Source organism: Nicotiana attenuata, chromosome 11 (assembly GCF_001879085.1).
Source record: "Nicotiana attenuata strain UT chromosome 11, NIATTr2, whole genome shotgun sequence".
Taxonomy (NCBI): domain Eukaryota; kingdom Viridiplantae; phylum Streptophyta; class Magnoliopsida; order Solanales; family Solanaceae; genus Nicotiana; species Nicotiana attenuata.
This window is the reverse complement of record NC_031999.1, coordinates 49395411-49411174: the sequence shown is the minus strand read 5'-3', so window position 1 is coordinate 49411174 and position 15764 is coordinate 49395411. Positions and strand designations below refer to the sequence as shown.

The window sequence follows — 15764 nt, the reverse complement described above, 5'->3', positions numbered from 1 at the left end:
TTTCTTTCAACTTCGCTTTGCGATCACTCATGGCTAATATAGGTAGGTCCAGAGCTAGCTAGTGACTTCCCCTCTATCAGAAGATTGCCTTGTGTTGAAGGTTGACACTGAACTTAAGTCAATGGGAGGAATCCCCTTATCTAAGGTTCTTTTTATGACACTCTAAACTCTCTTTCTTACGCGAGACAGAAAGTGTAACTATCGAAGCTCTTTCAACTCTTTTTCACCCAAGCGGATTTCCCCGTACTACCGAGTTTTGAACAGACTACGGATCCATTCGATGATCTTTTTGATAATATATGTGAACAAATAATAGCTATAGTCCAACCATTTTCCTAATTTCAAAGGTGGAATTTGTATTTTTTGGACGAAGTTATTTCAAAAGTTAATTACTTTAATGTTGCAAACAATAGTTTTATGACTTTACGGTTATAATGGGTATGTTCAGTGACCATATGTAAAAGTAACACTTTTGTTGGTTTCTGAGAAAAAATAAATAAAGAATGTTGTATTGGTCGGATATTTAGAAAAGTTTATGTTTTGTGCACTGACAATATAATGAATTCTAAATAGTCTGGTCTTATTGACACTGAATGTTCCATCCTGTATCAATTGCTATGTATGTGAGGCAAAGGAAACTGAAGCTTTATCTTGAAAGGATAGTTAGATGGTCAAAATTCCAATTGGATCATGTATTAGTTGCTATGTATGTGAGGCAAAAGGGACAAAGCTTCTTCTTGCGCTAATAATCCATTGGTTAAAAGGTTAGAATTTGAAATCATATGTAACATCTATCATTCAATTGTATCAACTGCAATGTATGTGAGGCAAAAAAGACAGAAGCTTGCTCTTCTATAGTGGCGGCAAAATGGTTAAAAGAAACAGTTATCTACCCATATTATCCATTTAAAATGGGTTAGATAGTGAATTTTTTGAAAACAGGTCAAATATGGATAAGAACTATATTATTCAGTTAGAAAATGAATAACCAATGAATAACTAAAAATTCTCCCAAAAGTGATCATATTCAAGAAGCCATGGATTATATGGATATCCATATCATCCACCGATTAACTCGTTTTTTTTATCCATATTAAATATGGGTCGGGTCGGTAATTTAACCGTTTGACCTGCTCATATTTGACCCGACCCGCCCGTTTGCCACCACTACAAAAATATAATGGTCATGAGGTTAAACTATAGTGTTACATCTACTGTTCAGTTAGATTCCATCTTCCTGTCTAACTATGTAAAAATAAAAACAACAGATACTGATCCTCAATATATCAATAAGTTGATGAAATTTTGTAATGTAACAACAGATACAACACAAAGAGATTACAGCTACAACACAAAGAGTCACAAGCTTTAGAAGAATTAATACATCAGTTCTGAGAAACCTCTTTCAGAAGAATCATAATCACAGCTATTTTACTTTTAAGAAGCTGAATAGAACAAATTTCGAACAAACATTTACATAAGCTTACACAACCTCTTTCATAAGCTTAATGAAGCAATATCCCCAAAACTGTGCGGGATCTCCATAAGCTTACACAACCTGTTTCAAATATACAATGTTTCTTGAAATGTATAAATATTTGCAGGAGCAGCTTTCATCCCATCGAGCCTTTAGTCAAAGCATTAGAATTTCAAACCCAGATAGCGCATTTCTTCTGATTTATGCTACTAAAAAGATATTTATTCCGATATTTATTCATGTTGGAAATATAATCAGTCAGTATCAAATTGATGGATGACAAAATCACTAACATTTTTACCTTTTCTTTATTCTGATTTATCTGAAAGGCAGATGTTTTTTCGAACGATCAAAGAAACTTCCAGCTACAATTTAATAACTGATTGATTTTCTTGTTTCTCGTAATTTTGATTTATGTCATGGACTCACTGTACAAAATGCTGATTTGACAGATGTGACCATTCTTATATCATAGATTGGTTAATACGTAATTTCAAAAAAGCATTAAACGTTTCAAAACTACATGGGAATAAGCTAAATTTGAGATTCTCTGAATTCTAAAGTGATAAAAAGAGTCATTAATAGAAGAATCACATGTATATAGAGTTATACATGTGATTTGTAACACATGAGATAATTTTGCTGTTCCTTAGCAGCTTTACTCACCAAAAAGAAGAAATTAAACAGAAATCCAACACTTGACAATCAGTTTTTGGCTGCAAACAGCTGGAATAAGATCCATCATTGAAGCCCCTACAGTAAATAATTGGAAAAAGTACACCGGAAAGGAACTTAATGTACGAGATTTATGCAGATAACGACCTAAAAGGACTCCTTTAACTCAAGCTTGTCTTCTCCCGTCATTTCTGAAACATATTCCTTAATCCTTAGGGCTGAATCTTCAAGTTGAGAGTTGCTTTCCAGAGTCAAGGGCGGATGTACGTATCAAATTTGGGTGCTTAAGCACCCATTAAACTGGACAAAGAGTACATATTTTTATATTGAATTTTTAAGGACCCAGGAAACAAAAACTTTGATGGGTGCTTTGGTCAAGAAATGGGGCTGAATGGTTATTAAAGTAGGCAGCGGGAGTTCGATTCTATAACAAGATCTTTTTAATAGGCATTTTTGGCTCTTTCCAGTGGAAAATACTTACCCACACCGGATGTTTACACCAAACTGTATTAACTCACTATGGTTAATTAATTTAATTAGATGAGAATGCATGTAATTTACCATGGTTAAATGATTGAAGTCCATATGCAAGACACATGTCATATATCTATCGGTTTGGTGTAAACACCCGGTGCGGGTAAGTATTTTTCCTTTCCAGCAGCCACTATTCTAATGCTGCTAAGACTTTATTTCTTTTGCTGACTTTTTGTTTACCTTTTCTTACAACTTCTTTTACTTTATCTAAAAATCACTATAGTAAAGAAAGAAAAAGTACTTAAAAAGGACTCCGAAGTTCGACCCTTTTTGAAGACCAACGGTTCGTCTACGGTCTAGACCAACAATTGTGTTATTCATGATTCATCATAGTTCCATGATGTCCATATTAATACTACTGAATGAGTTTTCTCAATAGTTTTTTATCACCGTGTTCAAATAGTTATGCACTTATACGATGTAATTGATAGTACTTTTTGTCAAAAAAAATTAAGCACCCACGAACCCAAAATCCTAGATCCGCCACTGTCCAGAGTGATAGACTTCAATGAAGTAATATCCCCAAAACTCTCTGGGATCTCCCTAAGCTCAGTACAATATTGTAATAGTAATTCCTCGAGCACAGGAAACGATTCCTCTCCTACCTGCCATTCAGAAAAAGACACCCATGCCAAGTTTAGCAATCTCAGACTCTGGAAGGTGACTTCTTCCACGTTCCATTCTTTCCCCTGGATGGTTAAGCGGTGTAGACACAGTTCTTGAAGGTTGGGTAATCTCGCAATTCTTGATAGTGAATCCGATGTCAGATCAAACCGTCTCAGGTCCAATATTTTCAAGCTCGAAGGGAAGTGAAAATCCTACTGATGTGTACGTGGACGGATGAGCCAAGAGACGTCCAGAAATGCGCAAACTTCTTCTAGTTCGTTAACGACGTCCAATCTTGGAAAACAAATCTGCTCTTTTATTGCATCTGATCTGAAATTCCTTGGTATACCAATGCTGAAACTAAGGCTTCGAAGATTGGGAAACCTTTTGAATATCTCCTTTCTGTCTTCCAAACAGAAAATGATGGGATTATGTAATATTCTCAAATTCTCTAACTTCGACTCCTCTTCTAACACTGTTGGTTTGTCGATGGTCGGTTCAAAGAGATAAAAACTACTCATTCTCAAATGTCGTAGCTTTGGAAGACTCCAAATACTAGGTGATATTACCATTGCTGATGACCCATTATCCACCACCAGAGTTTCCAGATTCAAGAGGTTTGCAAATGATGGAGGGAAAGCTCTTGCATATGTTAGAATGTTTAAGTACCTCAAATGAACAAGCATGCCTATTTCATTCAGCAAAGAATCTGCCAATGCTATATCTGGGAGCTCCAACCTTTTAAGAAGCCTCAAGTGTCTTAGGTGATAGTTTTCAGGAAGCTTGTCATACATGTCTACCACCTTCAAAGATAGGAGGTGTTTAACATAAGGATTTTTCTTTTCTGGGCTGAACAGGACAAATTTTGTTTCTGAACGATCATAATGAATGGTCATTCCCCGTGGCATCAGATCTGAAGAAGAGGATAGATCACTTGAACTTGCAAAGCCAAACAACTTTTCCTTTTCGGCTTTTCTCGAACAAAAATCATGCACAAGATCATGAATTTTGATACCTCTCTCATTGAAAAGTATTACCAAGCTACTAGAAATTAACTCATCCACATAAGACTCCGATACTTCTTCCACACTCTTCATGTAATTTTGTTCCACAAACCCTTTGGCACTCCATAAGTCATTCAATTGAGAGATTTGAATATCTTCGTCCTTTGGGTAGCTTGCGAGGTAGAGCAAGCATGGCTTTAGGTGATCCAATAAATGGTCGTAACTTAACTCTATAACCTCCATCACCTTCCCTTCATTCTTAAAGGATTTCAAATTATTTAAAACTTCCAGCCACAAATCCTTTTTCTTTTCCATCTTCGCAATGACTCCACTAATCAGATCAAGTGCCAAAGGAAGACCGTCACACTTTAGGGCTATTTCTTCTCCAACACCCTTTAGTTCATCAGGACAGCTTTCTTCTCCGAATATCTTTTTCTCTAATAACTCCCAACTTTCTTCTTGTCTTAGCAATCGAAGGTTAAGAGGATTACTGTGACGTTTTCCATGCAAAGCCACTTTCTTTTCTCGACTTGTTAAAAGAATTCTACTTCCTTTTTGAAAATCCTGAAAAGCCATTGTTAGCTCGTCCCGTGCTTTAGTATCACATAAGTCATCCAAAACAATAAGGTACCTCCTACTGTGCAGTTTTTTTCGAAGCTCATCATAAACATCAAAATCCTCAATAAATTCCGCATCTAAACCAATGACTTGATTAAAAATTTTATGCAACACCTTTTTGCTGTCATACTCTTGGTCGACTGTGCACCATGCACGAATATCGAAATGACTAGTAACTGACTTATTATTGAATACTTTGTACGCGGGAGTAGTTTTACCTGCACCAGGCATGCCAATGATTGAAATAACATCTAGCTCTGCTAGTCGACGGGTAAGCTGTGAAATTATCAGGTTTTTCTCTTCCTCAAAGCCTACAATTATTTGCCCAACTTGCTTTTTTGATGACTTTCTTTCAACTGGTTTGTTGGGAGAGTTTACAACAATAAGACTTATGTTTTCTTGTACCTCTTTCTTAATAAGCTTGATCTTTTCTACGGTATCAGGTAGCAAGAAAATAAGCTGCAAGAGACCATGATCTCTGACAAGAATTGAATTGATGACATGTTCCGCCTCATATGCGACATCTAGAACACGAGTCCAAAGATCCCTATTCAATTCTTGCTCAACATTCCCAAAGAACGATCTTATGAACTGTAGGTATTCTTTCACCAACTCAATTTCTTCCTTTATCAAGCAACTGCATAAGCATTGGAATTGAGCAAACCATCTAAGTTTATCGGTAGAAGATTCATGAAGAGTGATCCATCACTCTTGGGGAAACAGAGTTGATATGAGTCTTCAGGGGCTTTCAAGAAAACATGTTTGAGGTCTTTCTTCAGGAATTCAATATTTCCCAACAAATCTAGACTTGCACAACTTGTTTCATTCATATTCTCTTCATTCCTTGTGTTCTCTTCTGAGTTGCGAACAAGAATGGATACCTCCCTCGTAAGATCTACAACACGTGACAAGAATACAAAGAATTTGTCGTGATGGATAATGTCTTTGGGCACATCTGTAAGAATAATCAATAGAAACTCTATCATGACATGAATGTTTTGAGCTGAAGTGCTAAGAGTAATAACATTAACCCTATGCTCTTGTAGATGAATAAGATATTCTCTAAGAATGTCGGGAGAGGCTTCTAAGAGCTGCTTATTGAAGTGTCCAACTTCTGCTGATTTTGAAGCTTTCAAATTTGTACAACATATGTGCATAACCTCCAGTTGAACAGGAACAATCTCCAGAAGAAGATGAGCTAGCTTGACTTGAGGAACATCATCTATCATTTCACAATGATAAGCCAAAAAGGTAAAACAGAAGTGTCGTACTCTCTCAGCCATACGTTGAAACTGAGGTAAGACATATTCAATTGTCTCATACTCAACGTAATTATTTACTTTTAGCCCATGGAAATCTCTTAAATTACCACATACATTCTGAAGAACCTCATATTCAGTCTTTAATGGGCAAATGAACTCAGCAAGCAACTTGGATTGATCATGGAGATACACGAGGAGGGCGTCCAAAAGTTCAACCAACTGATCCTCAGTCATAGTGGCACTTGGTTCAGAATTATGATATGAGCTCAGACAACTTTCCATTTTTTTTAGGAGGCAAGGAGCGACATCACCCGTCAACTTACGCAGCACGCCATCTCCACTCAGATTAAAAAGTGACTGAACCAGATCATGAAGCTCATATAATACGCAAGATATTTCGGCATCAAAACCCTCGGGAATGAAATAAAAAAGCTGAAAAAATGTCGACATAAACTTCAGCAACATTGTTAGATTTTCAATTTCATCTGTGTCAAGAGCAATTTGATCTCGTCCATTCTTCAGCCTCTCTATGAAATCCAGAAGATTGTCAATGTCCTTGCGAAATACAACAGATGAAACCTGCCAAAAGACCAAATGTGTATCAAATTTTCAATGCCACATATTCACCATGATAAATTTTACTCTAAATTAACAGGCAACTAACATTCCAATTTATTTGAACCAATTTGACTCGGCACGGAGTTTAAAAAAGAAATGAAGACTTTTAAAATTTGTAGTCCTAAACAAACCATAATATTTGTGTGGCTTAATTCTTTTGAAACTTGTGGTGCTAAACATGCCAGATTATTTGTGTGGCTATAAAAAATTTTCACTGAGGGTAGAATTGAAAGTTTAAGTTAAATTTATTTTCGAATATAGAAAGAGGTCATTCTTTTTGAAACAGTTAGTGAAGATTCATAGAGCCGATCCCAACTTTTTTTCTTTTGGTTAAACTAAATTTTTTTATTTAACCAAGTATATCAATATAAACAAACGACTCATTGGACTCATGAGTCAGCTCTCATTAATCTCTATAACTTTCTAATTGTTCTTTATCTAGTTAACTTCTATAACTATTGTCAATATCAGTGGTAACATGATTAACTCTTTAAAATCTATATTGGATAACAGGCCATCCAGGTGCTGCTGCCATTTGCCATTCTTCTGACCATATATATGTAGCTGCAATGTAATCTCCTTGATCAGCTGCCTGCTTTCTCGTCTCTGATTTCTGAATCTTCTTGCATTCCTCTCAGCCCATATGTGATATATACTTGCTGCAAATAAGAAACCAATGATACCTGCTCTTGCTCGAGAGTTATTAGTTCTCTTGGAAGCCCGCATGACCTCATCATCCCATCCTCTAATTGATCTCTTCTCCCCTAACCAGTGTAGCAGCGAGCTCCATATATGCTTTGAATAATCGCAGCAAAAGAATAGATGCTCCAATGTCTCTATTGCATTTGTGTTACATAAAACACAATCTTGCATCACTGTAATTCCCCATTTCTGTAGTCTGTCCACTGTTGATAACTTTTTATGAACTGTCAGTCATAGAATAAACTGGTGCCTAGGGAAATTCCTTTCCCTAGGGCCAGACTCTTCCATGGAACTTTTGGAGATGCAGGTATAAAGTATTGATAAGCCTTCTTGATACTGAACTTCCCTCTATCTTCAAATGATTCAAGGCAGTCTATCACATTCCCAGATTGAGTCAACCATTTCCTTGCATCAAATATCTTCCTCACTAACCAGCCGGATTGGCTTGGGGTTGGCATATTGTTCAGCTCCCTGCCCTTTATGTATATACTATGGATCCATTAGACCCATAGTTTGTCCTTCTTTTTACCCACTGCCCACAATAGCTTGCAGATTGCAGCTTTATTCCATGTAAAGAAGTCCAATATATTTGATCCTCCTGCTGCTTTAGGAAGACATACTGTGCTCCAAGCTATTAAGGCTCTTCTTGAGTATTCATTACTCCCAGTCCACAAGAAATTCCTGCATACATTTGTCACCATAGTCAAGATCTTCTTAGGCAATGGGAACACTTGGGCCCAATATGTCTGCATCTCGAACAGTACACTCTTGATGAGCTGCACTCTTCCACTGTATGACAGGAACTTAGTGGTCCAACATTGAATTTTAGCAATTATTTTTTCGACCAAGGGTAGACACTGATGAATAGAAAGCTTCCTTGAAGACAGTAGAATACCCAAGTATTTGAATGGCATCTCCCCAATAGTGAAATGCATATCTTGCATTATTTGAGTTATGAACTCTTGTGTCACTCCTGCAACATAAAATGAACTCTTCTCCAGATTTGCCTTCAGTCCAGAAACACTAGAAAAGTGCTCAAATGCTTGCATCATGAGTAGAATAGAGACCTTGTCTGCCCTGCAACACATCAGTAGATCATCCGCAAAGCAAATATAAACTATTTCCTTTTTTGCACATCTCGGGTGATAGTTAAAATCAGGGTTGTTCCTTAGTTGCTTCAAGGATCTATTTAGGTACTCCATAGCTATGAAAAATAGATATGGGGACATGGGGTCCCCTTGTCTCAACCCTCTCTTTGCATGAAATATAGGAGTTGGACCACCATTTAGAAGCAATGAATAACTCACTGTAGAAACACAATTCATGATCAAATTGACCAGTTTTTGAGGAAATCCAAATTCCATTAGCACTTGCCTCAGGAAGTCCCAATTCAGAGAATCATATGCTTTTCTGATATCTACCTTTACTAGGCATCTAGGGGATACTCCTTTTTTCCCATAACCCTTCACTAACTCATGAGCTACAATCACATTGTCCAGAATGTTTCGACCTTCAATGAATGCAGATTGAGATGGACCCACCAGGTAATCAACCATGGGTTTTATTTTTATAGTTAGCACCTTTGAAACAATCTTATAGACAGTACTACAACATGCTATAGGTCTGAAATCTTTAGCATACGATGGACAACTTTAGGAACCAAGGTGATTGTGGTACAGTTCACCTCCCTTAACAGTTTACCAATGTCAAAAAATTGTAATATGGCCTTAATCATATCTTCACCTACTGTCTCCCAGTGAGCTTTAAAGAATTCAGCTGTGAATCCATCTATACTAGGGGCTTTATTATTTGGGAGGTCTTTAACAGCTTGGATAATATCTTCTCTAGTAACTGGTTTTAGCAATTCCTGCTGCTGGCTCAATGAAAGGCAGGGACCATCTCTAGCAATAGTAGTATCAATACAAGGCATTAGTGACTCAACATCTCCCAACAACTGCTTATAATATTCCAAGAATTGTTGTTGTACCAAATCTGGCTCTGAGAGTAGCACTCCTTGATCATTGCAAATAGAAGATATCCTGTTTCTGGCTTGTCTTGCTTTCAGTTGTGCATGAAAATACTTGGTGTTGGCATCTCCATATGATATTCATGTAGCTCTGGACTTCTGCCTTAGTATTTGCTTTTGAATTCCCATCCACTTTTCCAACTGAGTAAGTGATTCTTTCTCCTCAACTATTAGCTGATTATTGAACATGTCTTGGGCCATTTGATGCTGCACTTCCTGCACCCTCTGTTGTAATTTTTCAATTCTAGACTCTGTGGTAGACATCTCTTTGTTCATCACCCTTGCTTCACTTGGCAATGTCTTAAGCTTCATCCACAATCTGTACATATGGCATCCAGTGATGTTTTTATCCCAACATTGTTTGACAGCTTCCTTAAATGAGTTCTGCTTGATTAGTACATTGAGGAGCCTGAAAGGCCTTTTCAACTTTTGTCGAGGGATCAATGTCCTGATAACAATATGAGTATGATTTGAGCATTCTGGATTATAGTAAATGGCCTCTAGGTTTCCATATGCTTGAAACCACTTATCATTACCCATCACCCAGTCAATATGGCTATAAATTCTATCATCTCCATCTCTCTTATTACACCATGAGAATTGCCAACCTTTTCTATTAACTTGGTCCAGACCAATATCAGTGACAAGATTGAAAATCAACTGTTTCATTTACATGCACCGACAACCCATTAATTCTATCTTCTGTGGAGAGAATAGTATTGAAGTCACCAAGAATAATTCAAGGCTCAATAGTATAAGTGCTAATGTGGCTTAGTGTCTCCCATAGGACTCTTCTGCCCCCTGCAGTATTGTAACCATATATAAAAAACATCTTGCATTGAAATTGAGAGTTCTTATCTTCAACAGAGCAGTGTACCACTTGTGGGGTACTTTCCAGAATAGTAACAGTTACACAGCTTTATCTCCAGCATAACCATATTCTACCATTTGGGACTTGAGTATAATCATAATGAAACCTCCAATCTGTATGAAATTTACCAGTAATTTTTTTGGCATTTTTTTTGTCTAACTTTTGTTTCTAGACATCCTACTAAGTCAATTTTATTCTTGAGCAAAAGGCTTTTAAATTCTTTTTTCTTAAAGGGCTTGTTTAGCCCCCTAATATTCCATGAGGAGGAAATTATGGGGGAGGTTTAGCAATAGGACCATCCCTCTGCAACTTTCCAGACCTGTTCTGCTCCCCTTCATTCTTCTACTTGCAGGTTCTCCAATTTTTAAGCATAGCTTATTGAATTGATTAAAATCCATCTCATTATCTGACTTTTCATCTGTCTGTGGTATCTCCTTACTTCCTTGGAACACTACCACTTGCTTCCCTCTAAATTGAACTTGGGAAGGGGCAGTGTGAGTTTCCTCCTGATGTATCACTATTGGAGGAGTGTGGACTGTCACATCTTGGTCACAAGTGGAGCTGTTGGTTCTTCTATTTTAGCTTTGGTTTAGGCTGTCATACTTGCCTAGTGTATTTATCTTGATTGGGGTTCCTGATAAAGCCTTGCAATCCCTACTTCTGTTTTGGACAATTCTCCTTTTGGTGTCCAACCTGCATACACTCTTGACATAGAGTAGGCTTCCATTCATACTCAATCTTTTGGCTCCAAATACCACCATCTGGGACTTCAACATTAACAGATTCAGGTAATACTTGGGTGATATCCATCTCAATTAGAACTCTTGCATAAGATATTCTGTCACCTTTAGCTGTTAGAACATCAGTACACATTGGTTTGCCTAGGAAGCTAGCAATTCTTCCTAGATTTTCCTCAGACCAGTATAGGAGTGGCAATACAGGGAAACATACCCATATTGGTAATATACAGATTGTTTCCTTATGCAGCTGAAAATCTGAACTCCATTGTTTCAGAATCATTGGCCTATTCCTAAATGTGTAAGGCCCATTTTGTATTATGCAGGATTTGTCCTCTTCAGATTCAAATTGAAAGATATAGTACCCATCATCATGTAGGAAGACCCTAGGTGTGTTCACAAAGTGCCAGACCCCATACACAAACTGAAGCATTTCCTTGAATTTCAGGGTTCCCCTAAACACATACCCAATCAGCGCACATTGGCATTTCTGCTTCTGTTTGTCAATTTCCCGCTGATTCAATTGCACAACCTTGATTCCATCTTTCATCACTGGAGGATAGAATTTGAGTTTCATACCTTGAGTTTGTGTTCGATTATTCTTCACCACCTCAGCCATTGTTGGCGTTGCATGTGGCGTCTCTATTGCAAAGGTCAATTTCCGGGCAGGTTGGGTATGAACTTCTTCTCCATTTTTAACTTGCTGGGTTTCCCTTTTCTCAGTCTAACTCGAGGTCCTTGGTAACCAGCTAGCCAACTGTATTGGGGCTAGGTTTTGCTGTACCCCTGAAGCTGGAGTGATTTGCCAGATTTTGATTTTTGGATCGATTCCTCTGTTAACTTTAGGGTTTAACTCTTGTAGCTTTCCATGTGAAGATGCTGTTTGTGTATCCCTCTCTTCTGTCTCCTGGGTAGGGCTTTGAGTCTGAGTGGGTTTTGGATCAGTAATTTTTTTAGTGATGGTTGAGGTATAGACTTGAGGGGCTCTCCGTTTCCGGCGAGCCATGGTGGTGGTGCACGTTAGCAGACCATGCTTAACATACACCTGTGGACTTTCTCTCCCCTCTCTCTAAAACCCCCTTTTGCCGGTCCCAACTTACTTCGTTGAGATAGCAGTAGCTGTTGTATAAAACTTGACTAGCATCAAATGTGTTATTATTCGCACAAATATTTGCACTATATAGCGTGGATGGGTAAGGCAATGACAATTCTGTATACATGTTAAATAAATGAAAACAAGAATATAATTTATTTATTTTTTTGATAAGTAAAGGCTTTTATTAAAAAGGTAGAAATGAGAACAAGAATATGATTTGAGATCTTAGTTTTCCCTAAGTCAATAATCCTTCTCGGTTTCATCAGTTCAATTAGTTGCTTAGTTTAGAGTTTTTCCACTGAAACCCTTTCACAGAAATTCAAGCAAGATTTGTTTCCTCAAAAGGAAGTGTTAAGAAAAATATTTTAATATCTCAAAACGAATATTTAAAATTATGTCTAGATTCATATCTTAACATAATATTAATGGGTCTTAATACAAATGTAACTGATGAAATATTTTTCAATTACAAATTTGAAAACATTAAAAATGATGATTGAAGTTAATTACTATGATTTTAACGTTTTGGCATATGATAGCTTTCAATGACTTCACATTTTGAAATTAGTACATTTAAATGGCTTTGACGTTTTGGCCTTAAGCCTTAATGGCTTTAACTTTCCTCAAATATATATATAAATATATATTCTTGTGTTCATTTGAGAATGTGCGTGGAAAACTTCTCCTTTTCTTTTGTGTTGGGTTTTCTTTTAAACAATCTTTGTTGTTTCTGCTCCTAGTTATACTAAAAGTGCTTGTTGAATCCTGGGGGATACGCCTCATAATATTTATCACGGTGTGGGTGAATTATCCTTAAGGACAGTGTCCTTGACACGCCTCAAGCTAAACTCATATTGTCCATATTCATCAAATTTTTTCCAATAGTCTTAAGGATATTTCCATGTTGTTATTATGGAGAATAACGCTGCTAGTGTCTACACCTGCTACACCAACTGTTTCTGTTGTTGTTCCATCACCAATTACATATGCCAAACCTTTTCCTGTTGTTTCGAAAATTGAGATTTTTGGTGGAGATAATTTTAAGCGCTGGCAGGAACGCGTACATTCTATTTTGGACATGCATGAAGTTGTTTTTGCACTTACTGATCCTAAGCCAACTAAAGCAACTTCCATTCAGATGGACCAATGGGTTCATGCTAATATGGTATGTAGACATACTATATTTTCTACTCTTTCTAACTAGTTGTTCGATGTCTATGTTTCCTACAAGGAGGCAAAAGAAATTTGGGAGTCAATGATAATAAAGTACACTGCTGAAGATGCTACTAACAAAAGTTTGTAATTGGCAATTACTACAAGTGGGAGATGATGGAGGACAAGGACATAACTGCACAAATCAACGAATATCACAAGTTGATTGAAGATCTCAAATCTGAAGATATCTCTCTACCCGAACAGTTTGCTGCTGGTATGCTTATAGGAAAACTTCTCAAATCTTGGAGTCACTACAAACAACAATTGAAGCACAAACACAAGCAATTGTCGCTGAAGGATTTGGTCAAGCACATTATAATTGAAAATACTAACCGCAAACAAGCTGTAGTTGACAAAGGAAAGGAGATTGCTACAAGAGCCAACCTTGTGGAGGACAACAAGTGGCAGAACAAATCAAACAACAAGTACGATAAAAGAAATAGTTATAAGCCCAAAACCAACAATCAAACCTTCAAGAAAAAAGGCAACTGCTTTGTGTGTGCCAAACCTAGCCACCATGCTTCTCAATGTCGGAAAAGGGCTGGGAATGACAATCCCTCTAAGGCTAAAGTAAATTTATCTGAGGACTATGCATGGTTATGTGTCGGGGCCACACAGAGTACCTACCTTTAGTAAAGAGTATGAGAACTAATAATAGTTGTGAGTCACCTTATGAACTATTGTTCAATCATATGCCTTCACTAGATCACATGAGAATTTTTGGATGTCTAGGATATGTGTCCTACAGTGTGAAGAAGGGTGATAAATTCAGTCCTAGATATGTGTTCTACAGTGTCCTAGGCTATTCATCAACAAAGAAGGCATATAAGTTCCCGGAGCTGTACTTAGATATATAAATAAGCTTATTTCCATGAAGATCTATTTTTACTTCGGAAGTTCACCTACTAACTATTTTTACGCCTTAGAAAGTAAATATTCAACAAAGAAAATGCCATGATCAGATTATGAACCTTTGAACAAGAATTTCCAAAAGATATGAATAACATATTATACTGTCTTGAGGATTACTTGGATAATCATCCAAGTCATATTAGTTTTAATACGTATAAATATTGTATGGCATACCAATGAGTAGTTTGCTTCCCCTTTCTCTCTTTCTCCTTCATTTTCTTTTCCTTTTTCCATGTGTGTAATTCTCGCTAGTCAAGCCAAAGTAACTTTTCCTTCCCTTCCTCTAAAGTTCTCAAGATCTGATGTCTGAAAAGTACATAAACCATTATTAGGAGAAAGAAGTAGAAGAAAGAACACAAGAATCTGAAAGAATAAGCATAAAGCATATCGCAGATGACAATTTACTGCACATATAGCTCAGGGGTGGATTTAGGAGGGCGAAAGTCGAAAACTACACTGTACATATAAGACAAAATTTATTTTTTAGCTCTATATATTATATTTTGAATCCCCTTGACACAACCCAAAAGCATAATTTAGTGGTCAAGCGGTCAAAACCTTTTTGAGGTCACAGGTTCAATTTCCATTGGCCATAATTTCTTTTAATTTTTAACATTTTTTCATTTTTGAACCCCTAAGCAGAAATTCTGCCTCCGCCACTGATATAGCGAGACACCTGAAACAAAAAAGGTGGATTGACCATAGATCTCCCAACCCAATTACCAAAATAATATGGAGATATCTACTGAACAAAGCGGATGAGCTACAAAAACAATGGAAGTACTGTACTTCAGCTTGAGCCTATGGTTGTCTTGTTGAATTGCCCTCTCTAAAACAATTTGTAACACTTGTTGTCAAATGTCAAGTTGATTGCAGTAGATTGTTGCTAATATTTCAGCATATAAAAGATTTACATCTTGTAGTTAGTTGCACTTGTTTAAATCCACTAATATTGATCACAGATCTCTTCTCCTGCTCATTTACAATGACTTCTCAAACACAGCTATTCGCTGCTTCTATTTCTATATATATAAGCACTGTGCATTACTCACTCAATAATCATCATCCGGCAACTTATTTCCAACTCTTGGATATAAGAAAGACCTTTCATTATATTGAACAAATATAGCTACCACAAACAGAGACAAAATCAGCAAATTAATATACATGAAGAGACTCCATAACCACATAGTCTGAACCAGAATAATGAAACATCATGAGCTGGAAATGTTGTGTATCAGCAGAAGGTCATTTACTCACTACAGAAGAGCATTTCAACATCTTATGTCATTGTGTTGCTAATTAAGGCCAAATCTATCGAAAATAGAACAAAAAGATCTCATCTTGCGAAACAACACAGAAGATCTGTGAGAAATTAGGATGAAAAAATCGCAGCAAACAGATCCGTCAA

The 15764-nt window shown here is 36.9% G+C and overlaps 1 protein-coding gene and 1 pseudogene across 1 annotated transcript; both read right to left on the bottom strand.

The window, feature by feature from the left end:
• Positions 1964 to 7954, bottom strand: LOC109234877 (annotated as a pseudogene).
• LOC109234876 lies at positions 11048 to 11749 on the bottom strand. Its single transcript, XM_019400919.1, has one exon. It carries the CDS (start codon positions 11747 to 11749, stop codon positions 11048 to 11050), a length of 702 nt encoding a protein of 233 aa, XP_019256464.1.